This window comes from Macrotis lagotis, chromosome 1, assembly GCF_037893015.1.
Source record: "Macrotis lagotis isolate mMagLag1 chromosome 1, bilby.v1.9.chrom.fasta, whole genome shotgun sequence".
NCBI lineage: Eukaryota > Metazoa > Chordata > Mammalia > Peramelemorphia > Peramelidae > Macrotis > Macrotis lagotis.
In genome coordinates this window covers 276,145,718-276,161,584 of record NC_133658.1, presented here as the reverse complement: position 1 = coordinate 276,161,584, position 15,867 = coordinate 276,145,718, and the positions used below count along the sequence as shown (strand labels likewise).

The 15,867-nt window shown below is 41.3% G+C and overlaps 1 protein-coding gene across 1 annotated transcript in view; it reads left to right on the top strand.

Annotated features, from left to right (window-relative positions):
* Positions 1-15,867, top strand: part of CACNA1B (calcium voltage-gated channel subunit alpha1 B) — a 249,476-nt gene that overhangs the window by 180,722 nt on the left and 52,887 nt on the right. The window contains exons 30-31 of the mRNA XM_074210540.1: positions 228-338; positions 3,426-3,509. Of these exons, the coding sequence (XP_074066641.1) occupies positions 228-338; positions 3,426-3,509 (195 nt within the window). The remainder of the gene's footprint in view (positions 1-227; positions 339-3,425; positions 3,510-15,867) is intronic.

The window sequence follows — 15,867 nt, the reverse complement described above, 5'->3', positions numbered from 1 at the left end:
GTCACAAAATGTTGAATACAGCTAAAAATGACTAAACAACAACAACAACAACAATAACAACAACAACAAAACCAGGATGGTCTCTGAAATCCCTTCTAGCTCTGGCTCTTGATCCTATGATTCTAAGAACTTCACTTGCAACTGAAAGCCCAGACTAGTTAGTTCTTTATAATGTGCTATATGTACCCCCTTTAATAGCAAGCCTTTTTGTTTCCTCTCCTGGTTAGTTCTATGGAGCCCCCTATGAGTATGAAATGATGCTGAAAGGCTTGAACATTGTATTCACTTCTATGTTCTCTATGGAGTGTGTGCTGAAGATCATCGCCTTTGGGGTGCTGGTATGTTGTCTGTTATTTCTTTCAGTTCATTGCACAGTTCTTAAGAGCATACTAGGTAGAAGGGCCCCAAGCTTGAGGATGGGATTTGACATCAGAGTCCCACAGTTCAAATCTCAGTCCCGCTACTTATTACTTAATTTTGTCCAAGACATTCAAATTTTCTGGGCCTCGATTTTGACATCTCTAAGATGAAGAGAATGGACTAGATGAACTCAAGTTCCTAAATCTATGACCTTGTGTTAGTATGCATATTATAAGGACAAAGAACCAGACAAAGAGAGAGGTCCAGGCAAAATGCTCTAAGAAATTCGTGGAAGAAGAGATCACTTTCAGTTGAATAATCAAGGAAGGCTTTATAGAGGAGGTTACAGGTGCTTGCCCTGAGCCTTGAGGAAAGATAAGGATTTGAAGAAGTAGAAATGGGAAGAGAGGACATTTCAGAGGAGGGTAAGACCTTCATGGAGGACAGGAATAGTGGGATTTAAGGAGCTCATTGTGAAGAAGAAGAAATAGAGAGTAGAATTTAGCACTGAATATATTAAGATATAAGGTGATATAGCTTGAAATATTAACAAAGTAAGAGACGGTCTGTTTTTAGAACAGAAGATCAAAAATGTTTTTTACCAGTGGGGAAAGAGACAATAGAGGAAAGAGAGAGACAGTGGCAGAGGCAGAGATAGACAAAGACAGAGAGAATAGAGACAGGAATAAATAATCAGAGAGAAACAGAAGAGAAATAGTAGAGGTGAGGACAGAGAGAGAGAAAGAGAGAATGGGAGGAGAGGGAGAGGGAGAGATAGAGAAGAGAAGAGAGGAGAGGAGAGAGCTAGAGACAGAATGGAGAAAGGAAGACATACAGAGGAGAGAAGAAGAGAACAGGAAAGGGGGAGGTACAGATCCTAGAGGAGATTCGAAAGAATGGGATCAAAATCACATGTACAAGTGTTACCTTTGATTAGGAGGAGGTTATTACTCTTCTGAGACTAAGGAAAAAGAGGCAAGGATTGGTAAAAACAAGAAGAGGAGAGACAAGAGAGTTCATAATAGATGGCTTCAAAACATTTCAGTGAAATAGGATTTAATGTCAGCTATGAGATAAGCAGATGAAAACAGGGTCCTGGGTTCTGAAGATGGTCTGAAACAATCACCATGGGGTGTTTGATAGGAAGTCATTGTGCCAGGATTAAAAAAGATTTCTGTCTAACAGTGAGGGCCAGTTGAGGTCAGATAGCATATATTTGTAGAGTATCCAGGCTGCAAAGTTTTGTTACTCCCAGCAGTAGCCAGGTAACAAAAGCAAATAAGGTAAATATTAGAAAGGACAGTCAAAGGACAGGGGCAAGGAGTTTAAGGTAGTCACTTCTACTATGTGACTTATATCAGCCTAACTTAAAAGATTGATTGATATGTGAAAGAAGGGGTTTGTATTGAAAGAAAGGATGGTGAATTAGGAAGACAGAAGTGATAGGGATTAAGGGGAAAAAAGTGACAACGTAGATGAAAAGAATATTTAGAAGAACTGAGGCAATGAAGTGAGAGGGAAAAAGACTGTGATTACAAAAGGGAATTCCAGAGATCATATCTTAGATGGAGAGGACTAATGTGCAACCATGGAGACCATCAAATGTCTCTTGGCATCTGGCAATCTGTTAGGAGACCAGGATGTTAGAAGGACCATTGACATAAATGTTGAAATCCCTTTGGATGATAACCAGGAGTTATGGGGAATATTGATCCACATGCTGGTTCAATTATTATTAAGGTGGGATGATATCCAAAAAAGTCAGTAGATGACAGCAATCAGGATCTGAACTGGATGATATCATAGGATGATGTGAACTTCAGAGGTGGAGAGTTTATTGAGTGATAATAAAAGCCAATAGGCAGTAGGCATTAGGGAAACCTAAAGAATATGCTAACTCTTTTTCCTGGTCCTGGGAGTGCTGGATCATAAAAAAGAGGTGCCACCATGTAGGTAGGGGTGAACTTGAAATCACATAGCCCTTGCTAACCAGCCACCATGGATTCTTCTCCAGAGCTCCCTAAGGCAAACCCAAACAAGAGCCATGTTGATCAGTTGCAGGTAGAGGAGAGTTTTGCCTCATTCCTCACCCCAATCCCGCATCTTGGATCTCATGGAAGAGCCTGAGTGGTCAGCATGGGCCAAGGACACAGGAGAGGAGTCCTGGAGCATGTGGGACCCTATCTGGAACTGCAGCATAGAATTTCTCATGACTAGACTAGGGATTCCTCCTCAAAATATGGATCTTCTAATGCTGAGATATGGTTGATCAAGTACCAAAGGAAACCATGAATTTCCTACTATATTAAAATTTAAGGTTTGGGGAGGAGCTTGGGATGATCCTTGGAAAGCCTCAGATAAGGAGATGCCCTTGTCCAAATACCCATTCTCAGTGGGTTGGCAAAATACAACAATTAAATTAAGACTCTCCACTTGGGATAACCAGATAGTGCAATAGAGTGCTGGGTCTGAAGTCAGAAAGGCTTCCTGAATTCAAATCTGGCTTCAGATATTTGCTAGTCATGTGATGCCGGGCAAGTCACCTAATTGTTTACCTCAGTTGTCTCATCATCAAAATGAATTGGAGAAGGAAAATGACAAACCACTCCAGTATCTTTGCCAAGAAAAAATTCAAATGGGGTCACAAAGAATCAGTCACAATTGAATAAGCTCTTGGATCATTGTCTTCCAGTTTGGATCATTTTTATGGATATATCCACAATTATGTCTCTAATCAGGAGACTCTGTCCACATGAACATGTGTCCATATGATAATGTCAGTCATACTCATTCCATCTGAAATCTGGGAATGCCATAGTAACAACTAAACAATTAAAAGGGCTGTCATTCTTGGTAGCCAGATGTGGACTCTGGGCAGTTTCTGGTTTGTACCCCTGGCTAACACATTTAACAATAATTGACTCACAGTGGTCATCTAGAGTTCATGGTTTTGTCAATTCCTTGCCCCCTTCTCCCGTCTCAATATTATTTTCTCTAGTTTCCATTTCATTCTGTAATCTTACCATTGGTCAGACAACATTTCTGTCCTTTTTTTTTCCTCCTAGAATTATTTCAGAGATGCCTGGAATGTTTTTGATTTTGTAACAGTATTGGGAAGTATTACTGATATTTTAGTAACAGAGATTGCGGTAAGTATGATTTATCTTTATCACTGTCAGAAAAAAAAATCCTTCTCAGCTGTGTTTGCCTCATTCCTCTATACCTCCTAGAGACACCTCCAGAACTGACTGTTGTTCCCTCTTCTAGTGAGGACCCGAACCCACCTGGAACTTTTCCTTTTCAGGAAGACTGGGGCTACTTTTCCTTATGAGGAATCAGAGTTATGCCTCAACTTAGCCAAACAGACTCCTGAATGAGGATGTATATAGGCTGGCAAAAATGAACTAGAGAACTGAGCAACAGATTGATGAATTTTATCAATGCATGATCAGTCATAGCAGAGGAGATTCCCATATCCAAGGAATTAAATGGGACTGTCAAGAGGCTAACTGAGGTGCAGTGGAGAGTTGTGAGTGTACCAACAACTTTTCAGCTAAAGTGCCCAGAGGTGTAAAGAAAACTGAGATGCAAAAGAATAGATAAAGCAATCCCATAGTGACAGCCATTTGTACCTCCCAGAAGGAAGGAAAAGTCTCAGCTCTCCTCCACCATTAGCTGAAGACTATGAGGGATGTCTTGGTCAATAGGTCTAATGCTAGACCTAAGCAAAGAGTCACATGGATGCTGGCTCAGGAAGCCTTCAGTGGCATTTCTAGTCTTATGAAAGGACCGATGGCTTTCTTAGTGTTGTGTTCTTTGGCCTCTGAAGGCCTGAATGGACTTTGACTGTGTAAACAAAGGAAGGTTGTAGATACCAGGCCAATGGAAAGCAGTACCTATTTCCCAACACCTGAGCTGGCTCCACAAGTGGCAGCAGGCCCTGAGGCAACTTACTCTCCTTGCCCATCCCCTATCCCCTTTACAAACTTTATGATGTCAGAATGTTAAGGGCTTCTTTTATTATTTTGACTTGTCTTTGCTCCTTATGAAAATGTAAGTACTTCAGGGACCTTTTAAGTCATTTATACCTTAGTATGAATGAATTGGTGTGTTTAGTCGTAGAAAAAAAGGTTAGAGTCTGAGTATGGGAATAACTTGAGGATACTCAGGAAAGAAAGACTATGGAAAGGAGCATACATGGAGATAGGGTCTAAGACTGAAACTTCACTGATCCTTGTCATGCTGCTTGAGTCTTAGGAAGAGTGATCCCAGATCTGAGTCTAGAGGGGGCATTTTAAATTTGATGACCTAGGATTCCCCTTGGACCTATACCATAAATATTAGAACCAGAGAATCTTAGAGTTGGAAGGTACTTTGGCTGCCATTTAGTTCAGTCCATACCAAAAGGAATCCCTGCTATATGTCCCCAACAAGTAGTTATCCATTTTCCTTTTTAAGACTTCTTGTGAGAGGCTCACACTCTCCCCCACAGCAGTAGCTGATCCCACTTTTAGATAGCTTTAATTGCTGTGAAGTCATTTCTTACATCAAACCCATATTTGTCTATGCAATTTCTGCTTCTTGCTTTTGGTTCTGTCACCTTGGGCCAAAGTGGAGTAAATCTAATGCTCCTTTGTGATAGAACTTCAAATGCTTGAAGTCTTATCAGGTGTCATGATAAAAATCTCATATGGAGAGTTAGAGTTCCCAGATAACTTCTACCTCAAGAGCAGGGCATTGGACCTCATGGGATTGACTCTTTGTTGCACTTCACTTTGTTGGAGTGTATAGTCTTAATTTCTTGGGGGTAGCCAAGGCTACTGAAGGTCTAAGTACCTGTCCAGAAATTTTTCTTAGCTTTGTTGCTATCCTCCTCTCTCAAGAGTACCAATCTTTTGTCTTTGACCTGTTTCCCCTTGACTTTTCTTCATTTTGACAATTTGGGGCTTCTCCACTGGGATACCAGCTGCCATAATCAGTTCTTTTCAGATCTCTATAAGGTTGCCCTTGTTGGTAATCATTCCTACTAATACTGTAACTCACAGCTCTTCACCAATATATTTTCCTGGTAATAGATCACTCACTAAAACATTTAAAGCATTATCCAAAATATTTATTGAAAATGCAAAGCAAAATAAAAAAGAATTATAAAAAAACAAAAAAAAATTTTAAAAAGAAAATACAGGGGTGGCTAGGTGGTGCAGTGGAAAGAGCACTGTCCCTGGAGTCAGGAGTACCTGAGTTCAAATCCAGCCTCAGACACTTAATAATTACCTAGCCGTGTGGCCTTGGGCAAGCCACTTAACCCCATTTGCCTTGCAAAAAAAAAAGAAAAGAAAGAAAATACAAACACATAATATTTATATAACATTCTGCACCTAATCCCAAATCACACTCTCCTGGCAGTGCATATGATATATTTGTAGAGAGTCCTAGGGTCCTAGGGCATATGTGAAGGGAATGCAAGTAGCCAGGATAAATCACGACTCTGGAACTGTATTCTTCATTAATTCTTTCTGTTTGGGAGGCTAGGTGGCTAGCACCAGTCTTGGAGTCAGGAGTACCTGAGTTCAAATCCGACCTCAGACACTTAATAATTACCTAGCTGTGTGGTCTTGGGCAAACCACTTAACCCCATTGCCTTGCAAAAACCTAAAAAAAAATTAAAAAATTAAAAAAATTAATAATTCTTTCTGTCTTGGGGACTGTCTCTTGATGAGCTTAACTTCTCAGTGAACAAATGCTTCTACTACTAAACTGAGTTGATCCATGTTATGCTGAACTAACACCTTGGTAGGAACACCATCTATCTGAGCTGGACAAAAAGATCTGTTAGAACATTTTCAAATGTTCCAAGTATTTCCTCTGCTTAGCTTGAATTTGTTCCTTGAAATCAAATGTAGTACCCATCACTTCCAACTTTGGGCTTAGATGATGTCTTCAGCAGAAGTGTCTACAAGGTTATCACTCTTACCTTAATATTGTCAAAAAGTCTTTTTAACTGCTTCTTTGTCAGAATTCTTTTCCCTCTCTTCTTTCTTTTTCTTCCTTATTTTCCCTCTCAACAATTATAGCACATATAATGCAGAGAAGTATCTTTGGGCTTCTGTTTTTCTTAATAGCAAGGAGCAGTAGGGAACAACAGTATATTCTTTCCACTCTTTCTCAGTAAGTCATTTATGAGCAGCCACCCTGCCATATAAATCCTTACTTGCTATCTCAGAACAAAAAAACGCTACTTTCTTCTGAACACTCAACTAGATCTATGCCCCAGGCAAGTCAACTATCAAAGATCAACCTCCTTACATCTATAAGGACAGTAACCTCAATGCAAAGATTATTTTATGTTTATCTCCCCTGGGAAAACTTGTTCATAGTCATTGAAGGGAAAAATCTAAAAGACACTTTTTAGTAGTTTTCTCTGTACCCAGGCTTAGCAAAATCTAAATAATAGAGAAGGTACTTTCCTGCCAGGGGAATTTGTACTTTAGATCCCTTCTCAGCTGTTGGAGAGAAATCTTTTAGTCTTTTCCTGTTTTTACATAAAACCAAGTACATTTTTGATCCACTGTTGAGTAATTTTCTCCCTCAAAATCTCAATAATAGACATTTTTCTGAGCTGTTTATGTAATTAGCAAAAAAAAAAGTGTTTCACTTTGCTTTATCTACATAGGCATGACTTGTTCAGCAAAAGATATAAAAACTGAGTTTTTAACTTCTTGAGGCTTCTGGGATTACAAAATGAATGAAGAGGTCATCTAGTCGAGCCTTTAGCTTCCAGGGAGACCATAGTTATGAAAGCATGTACAGGACAATTACTTATCTACTCCCCTAGTGTTCTCACTTTAGTCTTGTGATTATCTCTAATATCTGTGGAGCAGTCCTTCCTCACCTATCCCTATCCCCAATCTGCATCATGAACCAAGACAAAGGCCACACAAGGCTATTAGGTTCCTGTTACTTGGCTTTTGGTTTGCTCACAATGGGATAGAGAAAGATTATACATCTTCCCTCTCTCTCCCTACTACCTTATTCTCCATAGTCTTCTGATAGGAATAAAGAATCTCAGAATTTGTTGCTTAGAGCCTCAGAAACATCAATCTATTTGCTTGTAGATAAATTCATGAGTTTCTTTATGTGACTAGAGGCACACACACTATTAATCTTTTACTATTATTTTTCTTGATCTCCCAAAGACAATGAAATTTAGAGTAGTAGAAACAGCACTGAATTTTGAATCTCAAAATTCTGAACTAGAATCCTGTCACTGTCACTTAAGGCCTGCTTGACCTTTGGCAAATATCACTCTACCTTTTTTTTCTGGACCTCAGTTTTCTCATCTCTGAAATGAGAGCATTGGACTGGATAATCTCTAGGGTGTCTTCCAGCTTTAAGTCTATGATAGTCAAAACAATCCATTGCCCAGACAAAGTAAAAATGAAGGGGCAAACAGAGAACCCTATTATTTAAAGGAACAAATGGATTGGTTTGGTATAAGATATCAAAAGTGGCTAGCAACACTGATCATGTTCACCAAGTTAGAATGCCATTTCCATGGGTAGGGATATGAAGGCAGTTTCTTCATTTCAAGGGAACCAGGCTTGGTGGGTTCTTGATTCTTTCTACAAATAGCATGACCCAAAACCATGTCTTCTAAGAGCTCAAGACACTTGGACAGAGTGATTCCCTCCTTGAAAATCATATTTATTTTGCTAAAATGTAGCACCTAAAACCCTTAGCTTATAGCTCCATTGCCTGTTGACTCAAGTGGTTCTGCATTTATTTCCCTGCCTTGCTGAAGAGAAAACAGCAACTAGTGCCCACATAAAGTGAAAGTAGAGTGATTGGGGGGAGGAGGGGAGGGATGAAGCATAAAATCCTGATGAACAGTTCTGATTACCAGCAAATCACAGGGTGAACTTTTGGCTTCCCCTCTCCACCCTGGGCAGAGACAGATGTTGTACCCTATGTTCTTTTCTAAGAGTTTGATGCTTCTCCATGTGCAAAGCCAAATCTCCACCTTGCACACTCTGCCCCATTCTAAACATTCTGTGTCCTAACCTCATGTAATACATAACAGCAGGTGAGAAAATAATTTGGCTCATACCTTCAGGGAGTATCATTGCTCACACTGTCAAGCAGGTAAGGCCTATCTCCCATATGGCCTTTCTTGGAATGAATTACTCAACAGAGGAATGAATAAGCTTCCAAATGAACTGAGTTCCTCCTTCTCCAGGACTATGAGCTTTCTTGATTCCCAAGACTGTGGTGGTCTCATGCTGTTAGTGGCTTGTCTTGCCCAGAATTAGAGTAAGTTCCATTTCTGGTAGAACCATGACCTTGGCTGCCTGCCAAGCCCTCCTGTGGAAAGCAGATGGTCAGCCACATTGGCTGTGGATTCAGGTCCAGGTACCACAAGAGGGAATTGAGCTAGACAACTTGGGCAGTGATACTATTCCAACCCAACATATTAGTCCTACTCCCCTGGAAAATTCAGACTCCCCTCTCCCCCAGCCTTTCTACTTTTACCAAGTAAAATCAAAGTGATTCTTAGTACTTTCTCTTGGGTCTGCTGTGTGTCAGGCTTCATGTTCTTTATGGAAGTAGTTTTTTTCCTCTGACAAAACCTGGTATGTTATCTTCTTCACCCAAATGTATAACTCAAGTCGATGAGAATCCCTGGGAAGGGGATATGAGGGGAGAAAGAGAGAGAGAGAGAGAGAGAGAGAGAGAGAGAGAGAGAGAGAGAGAGAGAGAGAGAGAGAGAGAGAGAGAGAATGAATGTGTTGCGAGGGTTGTTGTTGGGGTCAGAGGGCATGATCAAGCAATTTCCAAATTCCAGCAAAATTTCTTTGCCTGGAAATAAAAGCATTTGTTGTCCACAAAGTGTCTTCAAATTTGCATTACAAAAAGAAATGCAAAGAATTCCCACCTAGTCCCTTGAACTTTAAGATTTTTCAAAGACAGATTTTGGTGTGATGTATTTTAGAATGTGAATAATTACCTCCAATCAAATAATCTTCCAGTGAAGTATTCAGTTTGAGTTTTTTACTTGTCCTGATGACTCATTTTCTCTTTTGTTTTCTGTTTTGTTCTTTATTTTCCTTAACCTACCTGCTGAATCACGCCATCCAATCAACATACAATGCGAAAACCCATGTCTCCGTCTGTATGTTGTGCGCCTGCTGCTCAAAATACCCCACTTTGTAAATAATCTTGCCAATGTCCATCCATGAAAACATCACATATAGGAAACGGTTGGTTTCATGAATTTTAACAGTTCTTAACAATTTTCTGCTTTGATTTGATCGTCTTTCTGTTTACTTTCCCCCCCTTTGGTTCTTTATTCCCTTGCTCCAGCAAGGAAATGTATGTGTATGTCTTGCGCTCTTGTCCTGAAACCAGTTGGCTTCCTTGTGTCTTCTCTCTCTCTGACTTGTTGGGCCTTAACACCAGGCAGAAGCTACTAGCAGGCATGGGGCTCTTACCTGCAATTGTGCTCCTTGCTGCCTCTTTTAAAAAGGATGCTGGGAAACAACCATAGGCATTATTTTGGTCTGGCCTCTAGGCACTGTCTGGGTAGGGGGTGGGCAGGTTTCAGCTGGCCCTTGAACTGGAAAGGGCCCAGCACCTGGAAAAGACCTCAATTGTTAAAGGCTGGCTCTGGACCAGAGACTGCTCAACCCTCACTATCCTGGCAGTTATACTCAGCCTAGCCAGGAGAGCAGGTTTGTTCTGCATTGAGTGTTTCTGTTGCACAATTGCTGTCCCCTCCTCAGATTGAGTTCTAGTCTCTTCTCCCAGCTTGACCACAGGACCTTTCACCTCCACTTTGCCCAGAAACAGAACTCCAAGAAAGGTAAAGAAGGCAGTGTCCTGGGTCATTCCTTTCTGAACAGAAGCTTCTTGAAAACATTGGTGGAAACATCAAGCATGTCAGCATATCAATAGAAACTTCTCTGGGAATGAAAGCCAGAAGCAAGCTTGGCTACCATGATTCAGATGAATTGTACTGGATTGGATCACTTTCTACATGCACTGGATTTTATTACTTGTGTGGGCTTGACAGCCACATGAGGATGACTTACACCCAGTTTCAGTTTGGTAGTCCTTAGCTCCTGCTAGAAATACAGGGGAAGAGATCCAAAGTCAAGTCACCAGCTTCCATACCTCTCCTGCTTCTTCCTTGGCCTTCCTTGATTTTCTTTTAGATGTGAATTTAGCAGTCATCAACAAATATAGACATTTCAATATACAAAGAACAAGAAAGAAGATGTGAACCCCTTCCTGTTTGTTATTCAAACAGCAACTGTGGCACTTGATCTTTTTAGGATTCTGCCCAAGTGACCTCTGCTCCAAGAAACAGTCACTGCTCACTTTTCAAACCTCCTTTGCCTTCCCATAGACTGCAGTCACTCACTTCTCACCCCTCTTTCTGTTTCTATTCTCTCATTGCTGCTGGACAAAGCAACATCTATGTGGCCCCTAAGAATCCCCAATCTCCTGCCAAAGGACTTGGAACGCAAAGTTGGGCCAAGCTCATTCATAGCCCTGTGACTCCATGGGAAGTTTCAGATACTTGGACCAGGAGTAGTAATGTAGACCCTCCTGTCAGGCCCTAGAATGGGGGTGTTTTCTTAAATCATTCCAGGAAACAGACACATTGCATAGAATGAATTATGACTTTGATCCTGGCTGGATAGACAAACTAGGAGACTTTGAAGTTCAGGACTTTGATTTATGAGAGCTATGTTTGCATGTGTGTGCATGCATGCATTTATGTACGTGTATGTATGTGTGTGTGCCCATGTGTGTGTGAGGAAGGGACAAAGGCAAAAAAATAGAGATTTCTAAGTAGAGAAATGAGTATAGTTTCAAAAGAAGATACCTTCTTGCCATGCTGGGCAGGATTCTGAAGTCAAGAATATACCCTTTTGGTACATCACCATAAGATTATGGTGATAAATTTTCAAATGAAAAAACTAGTTCACAAATTTTTAAAGGATTACCCATCATGCAGAGGACTCTATGCTTGATATGTTATAGAGGAAACAGATGGATAATTCGATTAAAATCAATGAACAATATTTTAAGTGACTGCTATGAGTTCATCCCTGCTTGGAATTGAGGGAGACCTATGATTTCATTGGTTTAGGAAACACTCAAGTAACGAGACTTCCTTTCTTAATGCAAGTGTATCCCTTTTCTGAAAAGCAGAGCCTTTGAGAGTTATGGAGGGGACAGAGAGGAAGTTCAAAGTCACAAAGTCAGTGTTTGTTAAGAAATAGGCCTGGAACGTTGGTTTTAACTGGGGAGACAGAGCAAGACATGAAGTAGTAGCTCAGCACAAGGTAAGTGCAGTGCTTAATAGGTTATGAGTGTTCAAACTGAACAGGCTAGAGGAAGAGTACAGAAAAATAAGGGAGCATCCTTGGTTAGAATGGTCAAGAAAGGTTTGATGGAAGAGACTGGTCTTGAATTAGACCCAAACAATGAATAGAATTTGGATAAGAAGAGAAACAAAGGAGACTAATTCCTAAACCTGTTCTATCTGCTCTACATTGCTAACGTTTATTGGAAATACCATCATAAAAAGAAAAGACACAACTCCTACTCACAAGGTACATATATTCTCTGAGGAGAGAAGAATACATGTTCACACCCAAGTTATAATAAAAGGTATCATGTGATATAGTCAAAGAAGAGGTTCAGATAAAATGAACTAGGGAGTGTATTGCAGGCAAAGATAGGAAATATATGAAATCGTCCAGTTGACTTGGGATGTAGAGGATGTAAAGAGGAAAAATATGAAATAAAGCCCAAAGAGTAGGTTGGAGCCAAATTATGGAAAGCCTTAAAGGTTGGAGGCAACAGAGAGACATCGAAGGTTTTGGAGCAGATAAGTGAGATCTTTAGACCTGTGCCTTAAAATTTTCTTTTAGTATTGATGTGAAGGATGAGGAGAGGCAAGAGATTGGAGGCTGAGAAACCATTTAGGAGACTATTGCAAGAATACAGGTGAGAGATAATAAGGACCTAAACAGAGACAGTAGCCAGGAGCATGAAAGGAAAATAGAGGATGATCCAAGTGGTTCCATAAAGGTAGATTGGTCAGAACTTGGTACAAAACAAGTAGGACAGTGAAGAAAAGGAATCAGAGATGATTGATTCTTAGGAGCTCTCATTGCTTTCCCCACTTGGCCAAAGTGCTTACTTGAAGCCTTCCCTACTTCCTTCTGTTGCTAATGCCTGCTCCACCCCACCCCCCAATCCCTTCTGTTTACTTGTGACTATTTTGTTCAAATTTATTTATTCATACATTATCCTCCCAAGAGTATAATCTCCTTGAGAGCAGGGATTGTTTCATATTTACCTTTGTGTCTGAACTACTTAACTCAGTGCCTATCACATTGTAGGTAAGTTGATCCCAAGGCTTCAAGTCTGGTAGGTGCCTACTATATTTAAGACCTTATGCTCAGTTGTGCTATGGGAAAGACAGGTGGCAAGATCCCTATCTCCTTGGGGTTTACCTTAACTGGGGAGATAGAGCAAGGCATGAGGTAGTAGCTCAGCACAAGGTAAATGCAGTGCTTAATAGGTTATGAATATACAAACTGAATGTGCTCCAGTAAAAGTACAAAAAAATATGGGAGCATCCTTGATTAGGATGGTCAAGAAGAGGTTGGAAGAGACTGGGCTTGGATTAGACCTAAACAATGAATAGAATTTGGATAAGAAGAGAAAAAAGGAGGCTGAAGTGCACTAGGATGGGCAGCAAGAACAAAGAAGTCAGAACGACCAGGGAATAAGGAGCAAACTAGTCTCTTGGGAGTGTGGGGTGAATTCAAGGACAATCAGAAATAAAATTGGAAAGAGTGAATGGGACCAGATTTGCTTTGAATTGGTCAAGCAGAAGCATTTGTATTTTATCCTATAGTGTAGAAAATGGGAAGCCATTGCAAGTTGCTGAAGAGGAAATGACTTATGCAGGGCTGTGCTGGCAGTAAATGCATAATTGACTGGAAAGGAAGAGCTATAATGCTTATACTAGTCCTGGAGTGAGATAATAATAGTTTGAAATCTTCTAGTGACTATGGGAGTGAAAAGGAAGTGTAAGGCATTGGGAAAAAGACTTAGAGGAACCATGTGTGAATGTGATGACAGAGGTCAGAAGTGCAGCCGATGGAATTCTAACAGGCTGAGGAATCCTGATCAGATTTAGATCCCTGGAATGGATGCAGATGCCTCAACACTGCATCTAGGGCCATCCTCAATTGTCCTGATCTGTATCTGGTCATCTGAACCCAGATGACTCTAGAGGAGAAAGTGAAGCTGGTGACTTTGCACAGCACCTCCTCACTTGAATTCAATTCACTTGCGTTTCATCCCAACACCTTGATGTCATGGTCTTCTTTGAGAACAAAGTACATACAACAATAACTGTCCAATTCGGTGACCAAACTTCTCTAGAAACCAGCCTAGGTCTGGTGCCTCAGCCTTGCACTAACTTTAATCACTCTTAGGAAGACCATGGCCATCTGGGAGTGAACTCTGTTCAGATTCAGGAGAGATCATTTCTCTAGGGTAGTGATGCCAAATTCAAATAAGAAGGGAGACTATGTATTGATTTAGAAAAACCACATATGACCCTTATCTATCTTTTCATTTATTTTGTTAACTATTTCCCAAATACTTTTAATCTGGTTCTGGTAGTGGTGGTTCCTTCTCCCATCCCAACAGTGTGTTGACACCTCTGCTCTCGGGACATATCCCCCTTCTGGGAAATCAATCCCTTCCCTAACAGCATTTCAACAGAAGTGTTTTTGTCCCCAGATCACCACCTATACCTTAGTACCTGAAATTTGCCCTTCCCAAATACAATTATGGAAATCAATTGATCAACCAACATTTATTAATCATTCAACAGGCATCTGTTAAACAAAATTGTAGTTGATGGTGTGCCAGACAGTTGAACTAAATGCTGGGTAAATTAATGCTGAGTAAAATAATCCTCTGCCCTCAGAAAGTTTACATTCTAAAAAGATGACATTTGTACCTAGAAGAATATGCAAAGGTATGTACCTTACAAGGTAACTTTGGGTGGCTGTGGAAAGCTTTTGACCTGCAACCAACAGAAATGGATAGCCAGAGGTGAGCTAGCCCTGAAGGTAAATGCTTTGGAGCTGGAAGCCAGGTCCTAATTTTCTCTTCACCTCAGCATCATCCCTGAGGATTCTACAGTGTGAGTGCCCTGACAAGCATCCCCACATACTACCCCCCCTTCTCTGTTCTAGCCCTGCTGGGGCTTTATTGCTGCTTCCCAGGAATGGAGCCCAGGGATTCCAGGAGACAGGCAGCCCCCATCCAAGACATTGACAATTGTCCTGTCCTGATGTCCAACGCCTCGTGTTTCCCTGGGTTTGCATCACAGTGTATCAGGCATGGGGCCTGCCTCACTCTGAGGGAAGCTTTGTCACTGCTCCCGGTGGAAAATCATCTTCATACCAAAGCCAAGGAAGGAAGTCCCACCAAGGGATTTGTAACCTCTGTGTTGGAGATACTCTTGTGCAACAGAAAACAATCAGGCAGATGGAGGGCATTCATCTAAAGAAGCTAATCCAAGCCAGAAATGACTTGGTGGGCAGCAAGGGGACCTGTGCAATACTGTCTTGGTGTTTTCCCTGCCATCCTGCATGCATTCAGTTTGGAAACTGCTAGAGCAGCTATGGATTGGAAGGAGATGCCCCAGTGCCCAGCAGTGGGTGCCTAGGCAGTGCTTCTCCCCCAGCCCCAGGCTTCAGGGGAAGCTCCCTCCATAACTTCCTATCTTCTCTCCAGTTAGACTCTCCTGGGCTGCCTCAGGGGGCCTGTTCTTCTAAGTCCCTTTGGGAGTCTGAGGTGTGAGATCTTGGCCTAAGGGGAAGCAGATCAAAAACTAAATTAAGTGACAGAAGTTTGTGGAGTTCAGGGAGAGACTCAATAATTAGGGTAAGCTTTCACCCACTTGACCCATCTTCTTCCTATAACCCCTTTCCTTTTCTCCTCCCATAGATGTTACTTTCCTGGTGGGCTTCTATTTAAAGAATGCCTCATTTGGGGCCCAATGGTTTACCCTGTGGCTACCACTTGAGCCCAAATTTACTGAAAGGATGATGAGATGCTAGATGGGTCTCACTGGCATGGGGTAGGCATGTTGGTATGAAACCCTGAAAGAGGGAACCAACTGCAACTTCTTCCCACTCTGGGAACCCTTTCCCTTTTCTAGGACCCCTTCCCAGCAGTATTGGAGTAACATGTGACCTTCCAAGAGCACCCTAAGGAGACCCTAGGTGGTTTTACAATTGTTACAACTGCAGTGTGAAATGCTTCTGTAACCTGAGATTAGTGGATGGGTGTAGAATGAGAGTCTTCAAGGTTATCCAGCTCTTTACAAAGTAATGAAGTCTGGGGGCAGCTAGGTGGTTCATTGGATAGAGCACTGGCTCTGGAGTCAGGAGGACCTGAGTT